General features: G+C 44.2%; 1 protein-coding gene across 1 annotated transcript in view; it reads right to left on the bottom strand.

Annotated features, from left to right (window-relative positions):
• Positions 1-9,414, bottom strand: part of LOC140588976 (CMRF35-like molecule 1) — a 54,831-nt gene extending 45,417 nt beyond the window's left edge. The window contains exons 1-9 of the mRNA XM_072711633.1: positions 9,355-9,414; positions 8,708-8,815; positions 6,196-6,556; positions 4,768-4,792; positions 2,247-2,329; positions 1,552-1,598; positions 1,298-1,366; positions 914-973; positions 570-659 (exon numbers count right to left, since the gene is read on the bottom strand). Of these exons, the coding sequence (XP_072567734.1) occupies positions 570-659; positions 914-973; positions 1,298-1,366; positions 1,552-1,598; positions 2,247-2,329; positions 4,768-4,792; positions 6,196-6,556; positions 8,708-8,815; positions 9,355-9,414 (903 nt within the window). The remainder of the gene's footprint in view (positions 1-569; positions 660-913; positions 974-1,297; positions 1,367-1,551; positions 1,599-2,246; positions 2,330-4,767; positions 4,793-6,195; positions 6,557-8,707; positions 8,816-9,354) is intronic.
• Positions 9,415-19,485: the final 10,071 nt, after the last annotated feature.

Here is a 19,485-nt window from a genome sequence, read left to right as displayed (position 1 = left end):
TTTATTCCATCTTGTCCAAAGCAATATACAAGTGAGATAAACAGCACATTGATCATGGCTGAAATACACACTGTAATGTGAGAGAGCTGCATGCCATTTAAATACAGCTGACATCACTGTAAGAAGCTCCTCTCTGGTGACTATCCCTCCCCATCACTGCAGTATCTGTGTGTCCCTCACAGCTCTCATCCTCAGCAGCTGCTCTCCACATGTAGAGGAGCATCTCTGTGTTGCTGCCCCCTACTGGAAAAGGAACAGATAAGCATTAACATCTGCTACTGGATTCATCATTTCAGCTTCTGAGGCACCAACACTTTCCTTAGCATTTCAGGCAGTGTGGTGTGTTAATGTTACTGCTACAGGAAATCAGACTGATAGATTAATTTGGAAACCCTCTTTAGTTCTCTTTTCATTTCATTTTCATCACTTAAATATTAAAGCCAAATAATCATCTTGAATCATGTTGTAATAATGGCTGTATATGGTGTCAAAGGAAACATACGACACATATGAAGCATCACAGACTAAATTTATCACAGCTCATGTTAGAGCAGATTGTCCAAACTGACCTCTCTGTCCTGCTGGGTGACTGAGCTGTAGACCACATCGCTGGCTGGGGTTACAGCAGGTCGGTGTGAAGAACATCTAGAGGACACCTGCTGAGAGCATTTAGGTGCTTACAGTGGAGGTACAAGACCAACCTTTGTGCAGAGACCACAAATCCATAAACTCCCAAACCTCCCATGTGAATCACTGTGAAATATCAGGGTATCATGGTACTTCTTGGTACATTATATCTGATTCTGATACACATGGATCTGACAGCTGAGGTGTAGATGTTCCTGCCCTGATACACGTTTTACTCTCATTGTGACACTCATGCTGGACACTGATTTACATAAAACCATCTTACCTGTGGATCTGGCAGGAGAATGGAGCTGTAGGTGACATCAGCACCAGGTTCCACAAAGGCCTGAGAGAGGAACACATTATGACCATGTATCTCTACAGAACCACCTGTCCATTCTTTAACTGACAGCCATCAAATGTCATTGTGAATTTGGTGATATTCTGACATACTGTACCAGTTAATAATTTGTACTTTTACAAATTTTGTCCAATATTAATTCTTTTTAATTGCCATTTGGAAAATATTTTAACTGCAAATAAACTAAACTGGCTTATGAAAATGTGCCACACAAAATGCAGTTTCTTCACACACTAATAACATGACATGTTTAGAGACAGGAGCTACACTCATAAATACCATCATATGTATGTTATTTCTGTGCTTTACCTGCTTTGCTGGGTCTCCCTTGATGATGCCAGTTCTGTCTATGTTGGCGTATTCATGGTCTGGGTTCAACTAGAACAAAGTCACAACTCAGCATTCAACACAATCACTCCTCACATCAGCTTTATTTACAGAGATAAACTTCTTAATGAGTTACTGGCTGTTAACAGACTTTAGTTTCTATTTTTATTCTTTTATAAAAGACAAAACCTTGCAGAATTTTCTACAGTTTCTCCCCATATTAAACATGAACTCACTGTTAATTCTGTGCTTCCTGGATTTTGGTTCATTGCCATTTTTTTCTCTTCAAGGAAAGAAATGAGAAATAAAGTCAAAGAAATTTATTCTGATCACATCACTCACTTTCAACTGATACTGTTAATTTGTTGTACAACAAACACGTGGTCATTTCCTCTTGGTTATCATGTACATAAGTGTGAAAATGTTACCCAGTCTAACAACTGTATAAAACTACACAAATATTTATGAGCCATTGGCATCTCAGGTGAAATCTGATTACCAACCTACACTTACAGGTAACCCAGTTAATGATGCCCAGCCAGGCCTGGTTGGAATAACTAACTTCTTTAGGGTTTTATAAGCTCAGCTGGGTGGACACAGACTCAGAGGGTCAGAGGAAAGTCTGCAGGATCATGGAGGAAGGATCCTTCAGGGCTGCTGTGCTCTGATGTCCTGTTTGCGCCACAGTGGTTTTTAGCTCTGCACTGTTTTTAGTCTGTGTTCCCAAAGGGACTGTGACCATGTTCTGTGTTTTAATGTTACTGTATAACCTGTGTGTCTGAATGCTGCTGTCTGTGTCTCTGTCCAGCCGGCTTTGGAAAAGGATAAAAGCATGAAGTTGTAGCTGCTGCTCACAGGAGTGCAGAGGGACAAGCATCACTGCTCAGACAGTCAGGTCACTTATACACCGTCTGCATCAGCAGATACTCACTGTGTTTGTCACACACTTTCCATGCAATGATGATGATGATCAACAGCAGCACCAATAAGCCCAGTCCTACATACAGAAACAAGCTGGACCAAGGAGCTGAATAAGAGGGTGGATTTGAACAGTAAAGTCTCACATGCTTTATAGCAACATTGGAAGGGAGTGGGGGAGGAGAGCACATGCGCTGGGGAGGAATGTTCAAACCACTGCGGGGAGTCCGGTTACAACTCTGATGTAAGTGCAAGCAGGATCCGGGTCACCAGTACTTCTCTGATAAAAGACGCCTTTATCTGATTGTACTGTAATTCTACCATAGGGTAGTATGCCGAGAATAGAGGAATATATGGTATGTATAGGTATGTGTGGTCTGTAAATATTGTAGCGTGTTACAGAGGTTGCTGGGAGGGATATTTTCTGTGGGCATGCACCCATCCAGGGGAGAGGGTGTGGGAGGAGCCAGAGGAGGCGGGAGGGCTGAGAGACTGACGGGAAGAAAGAAGAACGATCTAGAATAAGTAGAGAGGGTGTAGTGCAGGACTGTTCTGCGACTGTTTCTTTTAGGAATATAAAGTGTGTATGGTGTGGCTGTGGCCCACAACAGGCAAATAAAGTTAGTTTTCGGCCACTTGCCTCCTTATTCCCATAGCGGGAACTTTACAATATAAACAACACAATATGATATAGATTTAGCACAGCGATTACAATGGCGGGTAACACTATCCAGAATAACATGAATTAGTACCGATAATGCAAATTATCCTGGAAACATCACAGTATGCGCTGCTCTTATGCAGCAAACACAGATTTAACCAATGCATATATATAGTTCTCTAACATAAAGATAAACTGAGGGCTATAACCATTAATATCTGGAAGTATGACATATGCCATCTTACATCTAGCATCTCCACCGTAACAGGCGAACTTACTAATTACATTCACTTAATGCATAAACTCCACATCACTCACATACGACAGTACAACAACTTACGGTTTTCATGGACGCACGCAATACCGGTGTAACAAATACCAGGTTGCAAACTAGGCTAAGTAACAACTAAATACAGTGGTACCTCAGAACTCGAATTTAATCCGTTCAGAACTTCGGATCGAATCCTAAAAAGTTCGAGTTGTGATCGAATTTAATGGAAAACCAATTAATTGCATGTTCCCATGCCCCAGAAAAGTACACCTAAATATGTTTGTTTTAGCATTTAAACACAAAATGAACTGGATAAAACAAGAAGATCATATACTGTACTAAACACATCTAAGCACATTTATCAAAACAGTAATTTGTAAAGTAAGAAAATAAATGTATCCAAACAATGTGTAAAGTTAAAAAAAAACAATGTGTCCTGCCCCGATCGTCTGCTCCTTCCGTGTGCCACGCCCCCTCGTTAACCCCGTGTGGAATCCCAGTGTGATCAGCTGTTTCTGCTTGTTGTCATTAGTCTTCTGTATTTCGTCCGCTTTTCAGTTTGTTTCCCCAGTCTGGTCATTGTATTGTCCGTCTGCGTTTTGCCTGCCTTGCCTGTAATTAAACTCCGTATTCCCCGATACCCTGACGTCTGCGCCTTTATCTCCATTCTGTCCCCGCTGGGCACGACAATATTATTATAATTAAATATATTAATGGTTTATTATTAATATTAAATTAATTCAGAAGAAATCTTTATTTTTAAATGTATTTTATTATATAATAATAATTACTGTTACTGTCTATCATTGTCTAAATGTATTTTTACTGTCTAAATATATGTATTCAGCTAGTGTAAGCATGCACGATGCTATCACAGCAAATGCAAGGCTGAGACTGAAGCGTTACCCTTTGTTTCCGCTGAGAGACGTGCCGCATGACTCATTTCCCTGCGCGTACAAGTTATCTTAGGTCGGCGTTCATGGTTTGACTTCTGAGATTCAGATCGAGTTCTAGCTAATTTTTTTTCTCAAACTGGTTGGTTCGACTTCTAAGAAATTCGAGTTCTAATGAGTTTGAGAACTGAGGTACCACTGTATAACTAAATTAACTTACAGGAGACATTAACAACGAACATAAAATAGCTAGAGAATTTTAATTGCCAGTTTTACTATAGTTATTGACAGGGGCGTTGCTAGAGATTTTGGGCCCCATGAAAGCATATCATATTAGTCCCCCCAGTCCAAACCAATCCAGTTATTTTCCTAATTTTTTAGGGCCCCTGTCACTCAGGCTGTCACCCTGTCACTTGGAATCGTCCTAGCTTTCCTCCCCCTTACGGCGCCCCTGGTTATTGAACAACATTTTATATCCATCCGTCCATCCATCCATCCATCTTCCAAACTGGCCTGCAGCCTTTCCCCAGCAGCATAGGGCACAAAGCAGAGCTCACCCTGGATGTGATGCCATCACAGGGATATTATACTTAATGAAAAAAAGAAAAACAATGGTCCCATAAAATAACAGAAGTTTCCCATCATTGTGTGATCAGGTAGACGCTCATAGCTGGACACCACACTGCTGTAAGTACTGCTGAATGCTTACCTCTGTTTTTCAATTATCCTTCCTCCTTCATCATGTGCCAAAAATGGACAGCATTGGAAACAAAAGAAAGGATTGTTAAATTAAAAATAAACAACCCTGTTCCCGGTGTCACGCCCGGCTCGTCCGATCCTCGTGTGTGCCACGCCCCCCTCGTTACCTCATGTTAATTCCCGATTGTCATCACCTGTTGCCTATTGTTTTCTACCTATCCTGTGTATTTAGTCCGCGTCTGAGTCAGTATTCCCCAGTCCGGTCATTGACGTTATGTGCAGTTCTGCTTGTTTTGTCCTGTCCGCTCGAAATAAACCCCGTTTGCCTGAATCCCTGGCTCGGCTCGCTTGCTTCCCCGCTCGCCCGCAAGCCGATGTAACACCCGGGGGCCACTAGAGATTTTGGGCCCCATGAAAGCAAATCAGATTGGGCCCCCAGCCCAGACCAATCCGATTAAGTTCCTAATTTCTTAGGGCCCTGTCACTTAGGGGTCCATGGAATCATCCTTATGCCCCCCCTCCCTTTTTATGGCACCCCTGCCCTGTTCTGTCAGTCAGTACAGACTGTGAAAGGTCATTTCTAAAACTAAAAAAGAATATCCAAGAATATTCAATAAAATAGCTGTTTGCATGCAGAATATTACATTAGGGTTGTGACCAAAGTGTCCACATCCCAGGGCACTGATAGTGGGCAGGTGAGATAAATAATGTTATTAATATATCATAATGTATTTATGGCAGAACTGGATCAGTTATTACAGAGTGCAACTGTAACACTGGCCTTTGCTGCAGTTAGAAACTACCTGCAGACAATAACCCAGCCTGTACACCTTTAGTAGCAATTGATCCCTACAAATGTCTGACATCTGAAGAAAAATAATAGTTTTAATGTATGACAGTAAAAATCTACATTTTACTTTTTTTATTTTTTACTTTGTACACATAATAATTGGCTGTAAGATGAATATGGCTGTATGTCTGTTTCCTGTAAGCTGATGCCTGTGATGTATTATGAAAGACATCTGACTGGGTGTCTGATCGAGAAAATAGTCAGATCTGTAATATTTGCCATATTATACAAATGTATCATAAACTAGAAATATGTGAATCCTGAGGCCTCTGTACAGCTGCCAGGTGTAACATACAGATCAGACACTCATGTATTTGATAAAGAGCAGGACCTGTATCTGATGAGGTCATCAGGCCTGTATTATGGGATGTCTCCCTTAGAGGTAATGCTTAATCTTTCTGTACATTCACACAGACACTTGAAATTATAGCATCAAACACCTGTAACTGACAGTAAATAAAATTGAAAAAATACTGATACTGAAAACATTTTCTCCTGTGTTTGTGTTAATGTCCTTCCTTTCTGACTGAATGACATGTTACATATTGTGCATCTCATTGCCAACAGTCCGCAGTACAGACATCTTACCCTCAGTGACTGACAGGGAAACCGGTGTTCCCACAGCTGAACCTCTGCCGATCTCCACACCACACCAGTAGTAACCAGAGTCCCCACTTCTCAGTTTGTTGATGGTCACAGTGAAGACTTGCTTTTTGGGATCATCGCTGATTGACACTTCACCACTTTTCTTTGAAGAATTAGTGCGTACTATGAGAGTACATGAACTCCAGTCACTCCCGTTGCACCAGTATTTCACCTGCTGTTTATATATGTTGTCATAGGAACACGGGATGGTGACAGATCCTCCACTCTGTACAGTCGCCCTGCTCACTGTGGACACACCTGCAGGGACAGTATGAAAATTACCCAGCTGATTAACTCTCACTCCATTCCATCCATCCATCCATTATCTCCCGCTTATCCGAGATCGGGTCGCGGGGGCAGCAGTCTTAACAGGGAAACCCAGACTTCCCTCTCCCCGGCCACTTCATCCAGCTTCTCTGGGGGAATCCCAAGGCATTCCCAGTAGGGGTGCACCGATCGATCGGCGCACCGATCTATCGGCCTCGATCACGTTAATTTGAGGGGATCAGAAATCGACCATATTCCCATGAGATCCACCGATCTTAGTTATATGCTTTTAAATCAGCCTTTTCTCCCATTCCCGAGAGAGGTGCAGTGCAGGCTGCCTCCCTCCCTCCCTCCCGCCCGCCCAATACGTCACACCTGTGCTGCCGTGCAGGACGAAGAAGAAGAAAAAGGAGGAGGGGGAGTTGGAGGCAACATGTCCTCAGTTTGGAAATTTTATAGTTATAAATCTTTTAGTTATGAAAGAAACAAGATCGGCAAAAAAAAAATCGAGATCGGCAGGTAAGGTTGTCTAAGGATCGGTGATCGTTGATCGGCCAGAAAACTGCAATCGGTGCACCCCTAATTCCCAGGCCAGCCGAGAGACATAGTCCCTCCAGCGTGTCCTGGGTCTTCCCCGGGGCCTCCTCCCAGTGGGACATGCCCGGAACACCTCACCAGGGAGGCGTCCAGGAGGCATCCTAATCAGATGCCCGAGCCACCTCCTCTGGCTCCTCTCAATGCGGAGGAGCAGCAGCTCTACTCCGAGTCCCTCCCGAATGACCGAGCTCCTCACCCTATCTCTAAGGGAGAGCCCAGCCACCCTGCGGAGAAAACTCATTTCGGCCGCTTGCACTCGCGATCTCATTCTTTCGGTCACTACCCACAACTCGTGACCATAGGTGAGGGTAGGAACGTAGATTGATTGGTAAATTGAGAGCTGAGTCAGTATTCCCCAGTCCGGTCATTGACGTTATGTGCAGTTCTGCTTGTTTTGTCTTGTCCGCTCGAAATAAACCCCGTTTGCCTGAATCCCCGGCTCGGCTCGCTTGCTTCCCCGCTCGCCCGCAAGCCGATGTAACACCCGGGGGCCACTAGAGATTTTGGGCCCCATGAAAGCAAATCAGATTGGGCCCCCAGCCCAGACCAATCCGATTAAGTTCCTAATTTCTTAGGGCCCTGTCACTTAGGGGTCCATGGAATCATCCTTATGCCCCCCCTCCCTTTTTATGGCATCCCTGCCCTGTTCTGTCAGTCAGTACAGACTGTGAAAGGTCATTTCTAAAACTAAAAAAGAATATCCAAGAATATTCAATAAAATAGCTGTTTGCATGCAGAATATTACATTAGGGTTGTGACCAAAGTGTCCACATCCCAGGGCACTGATAGTGGGCAGGTGAGATAAATAATGTTATTAATATATCATAATGTATTTATGGCAGAACTGGATCAGTTATTACAGAGTGCAACTGTAACACTGGCCTTTGCTGCAGTTAGAAACTACCTGCAGACAATAACCCAGCCTGTACACCTTTAGTAGCAATTGATCCCTACAAATGTCTGACATCTGAAGAAAAATAATAGTTTTAATGTATGACAGTAAAAATCTACATTTTACTTTTTTTATTTTTTACTTTGTACACATAATAATTGGCTGTAAGATGAATATGGCTGTATGTCTGTTTCCTGTAAGCTGATGCCTGTGATGTATTATGAAAGACATCTGACTGGGTGTCTGATCGAGAAAATAGTCAGATCTGTAATATTTGCCATATTATACAAATGTATCATAAACTAGAAATATGTGAATCCTGAGGCCTCTGTACAGCTGCCAGGTGTAACATACAGATCAGACACTCATGTATTTGATAAAGAGCAGGACCTGTATCTGATGAGGTCATCAGGCCTGTATTATGGGATGTCTCCCTTAGAGGTAATGCTTAATCTTTCTGTACATTCACACAGACACTTGAAATTATAGCATCAAACACCTGTAACTGACAGTAAATAAAATTGAAAAAATACTGATACTGAAAACATTTTCTCCTGTGTTTGTGTTAATGTCCTTCCTTTCTGACTGAATGACATGTTACATATTGTGCATCTCATTGGCTACAGTCTGCAGTACAGACATCTTACCCTCAGTGACTGACAGGGAAACCGGTGTTCCCACAGCTGAACCTCTGCCGATCTCCACACCACACCAGTAGTAACCAGAGTCCCCACTTCTCAGTTTGTTGATGGTGACAGTGAAGACTTGCTTTTTGGGATCATCGCTGATTGACACTTCACCACTTTTCTTTGAAGAATTAGTGCGTACTATGAGAGTACATGAACTCCAGTCACTCCCGTTGCACCAGTATTTCACCTGCTGTTTATATATGTTGTCATAGGAACACGGGATGGTGACAGATCCTCCACTCTGTACAGTCGCCCTGCTCACTGTGGACACACCTGCAGGGACAGTATGAAAATTACCCAGCTGATTAACTCTCACTCCATTCCATCCATCCATCCATTATCTCCCGCTTATCCGAGATCGGGTCGCGGGGGCAGCAGTCTTAACAGGGAAACCCAGACTTCCCTCTCCCCGGCCACTTCATCCAGCTTCTCTGGGGGAATCCCAAGGCATTCCCAGTAGGGGTGCACCGATCGATCGGCGCACCGATCTATCGGCCTCGATCACGTTAATTTGAGGGGATCAGAAATCGACCATATTCCCATGAGATCCACCGATCTTAGTTATATGCTTTTAAATCAGCCTTTTCTCCCATTCCCGAGAGAGGTGCAGTGCAGGCTGCCTCCCTCCCTCCCTCCCGCCCGCCCAATACGTCACACCTGTGCTGCCGTGCAGGACGAAGAAGAAGAAAAAGGAGGAGGGGGAGTTGGAGGCAACATGTCCTCAGTTTGGAAATTTTATAGTTATAAATCTTTTAGTTATGAAAGAAACAAGATCGGCAAAAAAAAAATCGAGATCGGCAGGTAAGGTTGTCTAAGGATCGGTGATCGTTGATCGGCCAGAAAACTGCAATCGGTGCACCCCTAATTCCCAGGCCAGCCGAGAGACATAGTCCCTCCAGCGTGTCCTGGGTCTTCCCCGGGGCCTCCTCCCAGTGGGACATGCCCGGAACACCTCACCAGGGAGGCGTCCAGGAGGCATCCTAATCAGATGCCCGAGCCACCTCCTCTGGCTCCTCTCAATGCGGAGGAGCAGCAGCTCTACTCCGAGTCCCTCCCGAATGACCGAGCTCCTCACCCTATCTCTAAGGGAGAGCCCAGCCACCCTGCGGAGAAAACTCATTTCGGCCGCTTGCACTCGCGATCTCATTCTTTCGGTCACTACCCACAACTCGTGACCATAGGTGAGGGTAGGAACGTAGATTGATTGGTAAATTGAGAGCTGAGTCAGTATTCCCCAGTCCGGTCATTGACGTTATGTGCAGTTCTGCTTGTTTTGTCTTGTCCGCTCGAAATAAACCCCGTTTGCCTGAATCCCCGGCTCGGCTCGCTTGCTTCCCCGCTCGCCCGCAAGCCGATGTAACACCCGGGGGCCACTAGAGATTTTGGGCCCCATGAAAGCAAATCAGATTGGGCCCCCAGCCCAGACCAATCCGATTAAGTTCCTAATTTCTTAGGGCCCTGTCACTTAGGGGTCCATGGAATCATCCTTATGCCCCCCCTCCCTTTTTATGGCATCCCTGCCCTGTTCTGTCAGTCAGTACAGACTGTGAAAGGTCATTTCTAAAACTAAAAAAGAATATCCAAGAATATTCAATAAAATAGCTGTTTGCATGCAGAATATTACATTAGGGTTGTGACCAAAGTGTCCACATCCCAGGGCACTGATAGTGGGCAGGTGAGATAAATAATGTTATTAATATATCATAATGTATTTATGGCAGAACTGGATCAGTTATTACAGAGTGCAACTGTAACACTGGCCTTTGCTGCAGTTAGAAACTACCTGCAGACAATAACCCAGCCTGTACACCTTTAGTAGCAATTGATCCCTACAAATGTCTGACATCTGAAGAAAAATAATAGTTTTAATGTATGACAGTAAAAATCTACATTTTACTTTTTTTATTTTTTACTTTGTACACATAATAATTGGCTGTAAGATGAATATGGCTGTATGTCTGTTTCCTGTAAGCTGATGCCTGTGATGTATTATGAAAGACATCTGACTGGGTGTCTGATCGAGAAAATAGTCAGATCTGTAATATTTGCCATATTATACAAATGTATCATAAACTAGAAATATGTGAATCCTGAGGCCTCTGTACAGCTGCCAGGTGTAACATACAGATCAGACACTCATGTATTTGATAAAGAGCAGGACCTGTATCTGATGAGGTCATCAGGCCTGTATTATGGGATGTCTCCCTTAGAGGTAATGCTTAATCTTTCTGTACATTCACACAGACACTTGAAATTATAGCATCAAACACCTGTAACTGACAGTAAATAAAATTGAAAAAATACTGATACTGAAAACATTTTCTCCTGTGTTTGTGTTAATGTCCTTCCTTTCTGACTGAATGACATGTTACATATTGTGCATCTCATTGGCTACAGTCTGCAGTACAGACATCTTACCCTCAGTGACTGACAGGGAAACCGGTGTTCCCACAGCTGAACCTCTGCCGATCTCCACACCACACCAGTAGTAACCAGAGTCCCCACTTCTCAGTTTGTTGATGGTGACAGTGAAGACTTGCTTTTTGGGATCATCGCTGATTGACACTTCACCACTTTTCTTTGAAGAATTAGTGCGTACTATGAGAGTACATGAACTCCAGTCACTCCCGTTGCACCAGTATTTCACCTGCTGTTTATATATGTTGTCATAGGAACACGGGATGGTGACAGATCCTCCACTCTGTACAGTCGCCCTGCTCACTGTGGACACACCTGCAGGGACAGTATGAAAATTACCCAGCTGATTAACTCTCACTCCATTCCATCCATCCATCCATTATCTCCCGCTTATCCGAGATCGGGTCGCGGGGGCAGCAGTCTTAACAGGGAAACCCAGACTTCCCTCTCCCCGGCCACTTCATCCAGCTTCTCTGGGGGAATCCCAAGGCATTCCCAGTAGGGGTGCACCGATCGATCGGCGCACCGATCTATCGGCCTCGATCACGTTAATTTGAGGGGATCAGAAATCGACCATATTCCCATGAGATCCACCGATCTTAGTTATATGCTTTTAAATCAGCCTTTTCTCCCATTCCCGAGAGAGGTGCAGTGCAGGCTGCCTCCCTCCCTCCCTCCCGCCCGCCCAATACGTCACACCTGTGCTGCCGTGCAGGAGGAAGAAGAAGAAAAAGGAGGAGGGGGAGTTGGAGGCAACATGTCCTCAGTTTGGAAATTTTATAGTTATAAATCTTTTAGTTATGAAAGAAACAAGATCTGCAAAAAAAAAATCGAGATCGGCAGGTAAGGTTGTCTAAGGATCGGTGATCGTTGATCGGCCAGAAAACTGCAATCGGTGCACCCCTAATTCCCAGGCCAGCCGAGAGACATAGTCCCTCCAGCGTGTCCTGGGTCTTCCCCGGGGCCCACATGGCAGTTGCTTCAATGCATTTAGGGGTGTGGTCCTGGTCAAGACAATCTCCTGAACTACAAACTGAATGTCAGAATGGGAAAGAAAGGTGATTTAAGCAATTTTGAGCGTGGCATGGTTGTTGGTGCCAGACGGGCCGGTCTGAGTATTTCACAATCTGCTCAGTTACTGGGATTTTCACGCACAACCATTTCTAGGGTTTACAAAGAATGGTGTGCAAAGGGAAAAACATCCAGTATATGGCAGTCCTGTGGGCGAAAATGCCTTGTTGATGCTAGAGGTCAGAGGGGAATGGGCCGACTGATTCAAGCTGATAGAAGAGCAACTTTGACTGAAATAACCACTCGTTACAACCGAGGTATGCAGCAAAGCATTTGTGAAGCCACAACACGCACAACCTTGAGGCGGATGGGCTACAACAGCAGAAGACCCCACCGGGTACCACTCATCTCCACTACAAATAGGAAAAAGAGGCTACAATTTGCACGAGCTCACCAAAATTGGACAGTTGAAGACTGGAAAAATGTTGCCTGGTCTGAGTCTCGATTTCTGTTGAGACATTCAAATGGTAGAGTCAGAATTTGGCGTAAACAGAATGAGAACATGGATCCATCATGCCTTGTTACCACTGTGCAGGCTGGTGGTGGTGGTGTAATGGTGTGGGGGATGTTTTCTTGGCACACTTTAGGCCCCTTAGTGCCAATTGGGCATCGTTTAAATGCCACGGCCTACCTGAGCATTGTTTCTGACCATGTCCATCCCTTTATGACCACCATGTACCCATCCTCTGATGGCTACTTCCAGCAGGATAATGCACCATGTCACAAAGCTCGATGCATTTCAAATTTGTTTCTTGAACATGACAATGAGTTCACTGTACTAAAATGACCCCCACAGTCACCAGATCTCAACCCAATAGAGCATCTTTGGGATGTGGTGGAACGGGAGCTTCGTGCCCTGGATGTGCATCCCACAAATCTCCATCAACTGCAAGATGCTATCCTATCAATATGGGCCAACATTTCTAAAGAATGCTTTCAGCACCTTGTTGAATCAATGCCACATAGAATTAAGGCAGTTCTGAAGGCGAAAGGGGGTCAAACACCGTATTAGTATGGTGTTCCTAATAATCCTTTAGGTGAGTGTATATTCTTTAGGCTATTAAACCCACTGATTCCTTTATTTTTAAGCCTATTTTTGTGTGGAATGCCATTGCCAAACCTGTCCGTTGTTGCCTATATGTTGCTTAAAAATAAATGTTTTCTGAGTGGCAATGTTGCCGTTGCTCATATTTCTTTATGATATAAGGCTTCGGTTTAAGGTGACATTTGTTAGGCATGCAGATTATTTCTCCATCTTTTAAACTGGAGTGATTTGACTGGAGCGGGAGGAAATTTTAGTGGAGTGAGGAGCGGTGTTGAGCGGAGCGACTTAGTGCGAATTAGAGTGGCGAAGCGGGCGGAGCCAACAGCCTCGTGGCAAGGAGCGGAAATTCTCACTGCTCCACTGCGCTCACATGCTCTGATACAAAGCCTCATTAATAATTTAGCCATACTAAGCTGCTTCAATTGTGGGCGTAAATAAATGTCCGTATAGCACAGAAAAGCTGCCGCACTGCTAAATGTTGCGTCTGTCATCTGAAGCCCTAGTGATTATTGCACGTGCGAGATATAAAATCGATATGATATCGCCCAGACCCTACTTCCAAGCCCACTAAAGTCAAATATGGTGTCGCACAGAGATCAGTGCTGGGCCCCCTACTGTTCCCTTTATATATGCTACCTCTTGGTAACATAACTAGAAATCATAGTGTTAGGTTCCATTGTCATGCTGATGATACACAGTTTTATATATCTGTTTAACCAGAAGATGCATTGTGGTTGCCCATCAGGATCCTCAGCCAAACTTCAGCAAGTACAAAATGCAGCAACTACAGTTCTCACAAAAAACAAAAAATGTGACCATATTAGCTCTGTCCTGTGTTCCCTTCACTGGTTTCCAATTATGTCTCGGATTGACTACAAAATACTGCTATTAACTTTTAAAGCACTGAATGGTCTTGCACCAGAATACCTTCGAGATCTACTAGCCTCCTACAGCCCTCCCTGCTTGCTTCAGTTTTGATGAGCAGGACGTCTGTTAGTATCTAGGGTAGGAAGAACTACGGCAGGCAGCAGAACATTCTCTTACAGAGATCCGCAGCTGTGGAAAGATCTTCCAGCAGATGTGCGGGATTCAGGGTCACTCTCAATATTAAAGTCTAGATTAAAAACACACCTGTTTAGTGTAGCTTATAGGGACACTAGTTCTAGCTCTAGCTAACTGCTCACTCCCAGATAGACCTATAGTGTGGGATGTAGAGCTGGGTGGGGATCGGTGCCATTGGCTTTGGATGAACTGAACTGCCAGTGCTGTCACTCCAGCTTCACACCCCCTTGTGGAATTGGAGTGCTGACATTTCAGTGACTCCCCATGCATGTGTTCCCACCTGCCTCTCCCTCCCCCTTATGCTGCCATAACCATATCTGCCAGAGGTAACATACTGCACCCACCTAACTGTCTGCACTGCCTCTAATCTCCCCTACTTTGGCCAATTGCACTTTTTATTTCCTCTACCCTTCCTGGAGTGTGCTGGCTGGACACCCCATAATATCAAGATAGTCTGCCTACCCTGTTGCCTGAGACGCCTCTACTACCTGTGGTGTCTCTCCTGCCTGCCCTGCTGCTGTCTAGGGGTTGGAATCTTTAGGTACTTCGCGATCCGATCCAATTACGATTCTGGGATCCACGATCCGATTCCAAAACGATTTTTCACTTCGAACAATCCTTCGTTCTCCACTACAGAGTAAGGACGCAAATCTTTGGGAATGAAACCCGCCACTGACCGGGTAATTCGCTTGGCTTTTTCAGAATTGGATGCAAGCTTTGCTACTTGTTCGAGGGTCCTTTGAGTGAAACCGGAGCTGAGCGCGATCGGGACCGAAGTTCGTTCCTGCAGCTCTGAGTGGAACCGTGTTATATGCTTCTTCATATTAGTAGTGTTCCCGAAATACTTAAATTTGGCGCGACAGACTTTGCACACAGTATGGCTTTTATCAACGACCCCTTTCTCTTTGTCTTCACAAAATCCAAAATGTTGCCACACAGTCGATTTTAAATTTGATGGTGCAGGATGTAGTTTGTCCATTGTTCAAATGAAGAGCAGCATATGTAAGAGGCGAGCGTTGTAATGTTTATGTTTCCGGCACACTCGCAATTTGATAGAACACAGAATTGATTCTGAATCTTTGAGAATCGATTTAGAATCGTTAGAGAAAGAAAAAAGATGCATCGATTTTTTTCTCTCACCCCTACTGCTGTCCCACTGATCCTCCTGCCATCAGAAGCAGCACCAGCATCTACGGAAATCAATATGGACAGTGTGAATTGGGACTTTGCCATCCTGCTCGTTTGACTTCCTCTGGCGCCCCCTGGAGGATGGGCTCCCCCTTTGAGTCTGGTTCCTCCCAAAGCTTCTTCCTTCTAGGGAGTTTTTCCTTGCTACTGTTACTGTTACCTCTGGTGCGACCGTGTAGAGACAAAAATGGCAAGCTGTTGAGTAACTAAGATAAATAACATAAGGCTATTTAGTTTGTTTAAGAGAAGGACAACGTATAGGAAAGGTAACCTTAAATGACTTCTGTTGTAATCTGGCGCTATATAGAAAATAAAATTAAATAAAATTAACTTGACCTTCAAGGGGGGGCGGGAGGTGCCGTTGGGGGGGCAGGGCGCCCCCCTTATATAATGGTAGGGGAAACACTGCCTTGTGATGCTTTGCCAGGCCTTTACTGAAGCTGTCTTAAGTTGTTGCTTGTTTGTGGTTGTAGTTTTGTCTTAAGCAAGTGAAATTCATGCTCGGTCAGGCCGAGATCTGGTGATTGACTCGGCCATTGCAAAATATTCCACTTCTTTGCCTTAAATAACTCCTGGGTTGCTTTCGCAGTATGTTTTAGGTCATTGTCCATCTCTACTGTGAAGCGCCGTCCAATCAACTTTGCTGCATTTGGCTTAATCTGAGCAGAAAGTACATCCCTATACACTGCAGAATTCATCCAGCTGCTTCTGTCTTCTGTCACATCATCAATAAACACTAGTGACCCAGTGCCACTGGAAGCCATGCATGCTCATGCCGTCACACTGCCTCCACCATGTTTTACAGAAGATGTGCTGTGCTTTCGATCATGAGCCATTCCAAGTCTTCTCCATACTTTCATCTTCCCATCAGTCCGGTACAGGTTGATCTTTGTTTCATCTGTCCACAGAATGCTGTTCCAGATCTGGGCTGGCTTCTTTAGATGTTTTTTTGGCAAAGTCTAATTTGGCCTTTCTATTTTTGAGGCTGATTAAAGGTTTGCACCTCGTAATGAACCTTCTGTATTTGCTCTCATGAAGTCATCTCTTTATGGTAGACTTAGATACTGATACACTGACTTCCTGGAGAGTGTTCTTCACTTGCGTGGATGTTGTGAAGCGGTTTTTCTTCACCATAAAAAGGATCCTGCTGTGACGTCGAGAGAGCAAACAAGAGGCAGACCCCATAGTGCAGGGGACAGGTAGTTTATTTCTATAACCAGGTATTACAGAAGCCAAGTATGCAAGCCAAAATCGTGGTTGGGTCGGAAGCGGGGAGTCGAAAGCCGGGGGGATCAGTCCAACGAGCAGGCACAGGACAGGACAACAAGAGGGGAGGACGAGCAGTGGAGACGGGTCAGGATTGCAGGAGAAGGCAGGCAGGCAGGGCAGGTGGGAGCGGGCAGGCAGGCAGGGCAGACGGGATTGGGCGGGCAGGCAGGGCAGACGGGAGCGGGCGGGCAGGCAGGGCAGGCGGGAGCGGGCGGGCAGGCAGGGCAGGCGGGAGCGGGCGGGCAGGCAGGGCAGGCGGGAGAGGGCAGGCAGGCAGAACAAGCAGGTGGGATGCAGGAGGCAGGGATAAGAGGAAAGACAATAGACAAAGAAACACTTAGTACGGCACATAACTATGGCAACAATACTTCACAACATCTGTTGCGTATGATCTGCTTAAAAAAGCCGAGGCAATCAGCGGTGATCCCTGCTGGTGGTACGTCCCGCCCCTGTGGGTGTGACACCTGCGATCATCCACCACTGTTGTCTTCCGTGGACGTCCAGCCCTTTTTGAGTTCCTGAGCTTTTCTCAGAATGTGCCAAACTATCGATTTAGCCACTCCTAACATTTCTGCTATCTCTCTGATGGATTTATTCTTTTTTTCAGCCTAAGGATGGTCTGTTTCACTCCCATTGAGAGCTCCTTTAACCGCATGTTGTGGGTTCACAGGAAAAGCTTCCAAATGCAAATGCCACACCTGGACTCAACTCCAGACCTTTTACCTGCTTCATTGATGATGGATTAACGAGGGAACAGCCCATGCAGCCCATGAGTTTATTGTCCAATTACTTTTGGTCCCTTGAAAAAGAGCCGGCTACATAAAGCTGTGATTCCTAAACCCTTCCTCCAATTTGGATGTGAATACCGTCAAATTAAATGGAACTTCAATGGAACCTTCCTGGTAAAATAAAGGATAAATAAAATGAAAATAAATAAAATAAAGCTGAGAATCTGCACTTTACGACGATATTGATTACATAACTGTGTATTGAATATGTTTTGGTAAACAGCTAAAATAACAATCCTTGTGTCACTCTCCAAATATTGCTGGGCCTAACTGTATGTATATATATGTGTGTGTGTCTGTGTGTGTGTGTGTGTGTGTATACACACACATACACACGCTATGTACTACAGTTAACATTTAATATTACACATGACACTACAGTACAGCACAAGACGATGCCTGGTAATCACTGAGAACTATGTACAAGGTTGGCACCAGCAATATGCCGCTCTGCCCCATGGTACCTACTGCGCTATAATATATTCATGTATGTAAATGCATATTTCAAATAAATTAATGTGTTAAAACGACATGATAGTTATTCTTTTCAATTTTCTTGTCTTATTTCTGATTTTTTATTTGACGTGTTAATTTATTTTGCACAAAGGGCTCGTGCACATGAACAGGAACTTTACGTTCATTCCCAGTAATATGTGAAACAGCGCCCCCTGGAGTCACTCATCATGACAGTCACAAAATATGGTGTCACACTGGCATTGATAAAGGAATTGATAAACTCAGAGGCATATAATTCTGATGCTTTGGAAAATTTGGAACCGGTTCTCAATTCCCATCCCTAGTACCAGGTCCATTAAGCCCCTCTGCTTTCCAAGATATAAACCTCACAGGATGGCCTCCTATAGCAACAGCCATGTTAGCCATAATAAAATACATTCACAGCCTGTGACCTGAAACACTCTGAGGGTACAAGCTGCATGTCAGCACATGCAATGAAAAATAAGTTTGGTCCATTCAAAACACTGAAAAGGAGACACTGTCATGGTAACACCCAGAACATTCCCCCATCTCCTTATAAGAACAAGAAAAAACATTTAACCCCAAAAGCTGTATCTTCTTCCCCAACTGACGTAAATTGTAATTATTACATAATGAATAACTTATATGATTCCTCATACAAGTAAAACTTCAACGAAAACAAATCAAATTGAGGACGACTCCCTTCCTTGAAATTTCTGTGTTCATCTGTTCCACCTTTAGGGTATTTCCAGGCCAAAGATAACAAAGGTCAAGCAAAATATTAAAAACTATGGCAGCTCACTTCATGCTCAACCTGGAAGTTCCCAATGAAGTTTTAAAATACTGAAATGGAAATTTTTCTAAAATATTTTCTCCTTTGTCCTTCCTTTCTACCTGAATGACATGTTACATACTGTGCATCTCACTGGAAAAAGTCTGCAGTACAGACATCTTACCCTCATTGACTGACAGGTTAACCCGTGTTCCCACAGCTGAACCTCTGCTGATCTCCACACCACACCAGTAGTAACCAGAGTCCCCAGATGTCAGATTGTTGATGGTCACAGTGAAGACTGACTTTGTGGGATCATCTCTGATTGACACTTCACCGCTTTTCTTTGGAGAATCAGTGCGTACTATAGGAGAACATGAACTCCAGTCACTCCCACTGCACCAGTATTTCACCTGCTGTTTATATATGTTGTCATAGGAACACAGGATGGTGACAGATCCTCCACTCTGTACAGTCGCCCAGCTCACTGTGGACACACCTGCAGGGACAGTATGAAAACTACCAAGCTGATTAACTCTCACTCCCTCTTACACCATTTATACACATATTCATAAAGTCAGTACCAGTCTACTGTAGGTTGCAGTACTTTACTATGCAGAATATTAAAATTTGTTTTGAGTAAATGTTGTATTTAATATCACTGCATTTGCAAAAATATGAAAACTGATCAGATAAAA

This window comes from Paramormyrops kingsleyae, chromosome 4 (assembly GCF_048594095.1).
Source record: "Paramormyrops kingsleyae isolate MSU_618 chromosome 4, PKINGS_0.4, whole genome shotgun sequence".
Taxonomy (NCBI): domain Eukaryota; kingdom Metazoa; phylum Chordata; class Actinopteri; order Osteoglossiformes; family Mormyridae; genus Paramormyrops; species Paramormyrops kingsleyae.
Note: the sequence above shows the minus strand (reverse complement) of the source record. Positions and strands in the feature narration are given on the sequence as shown.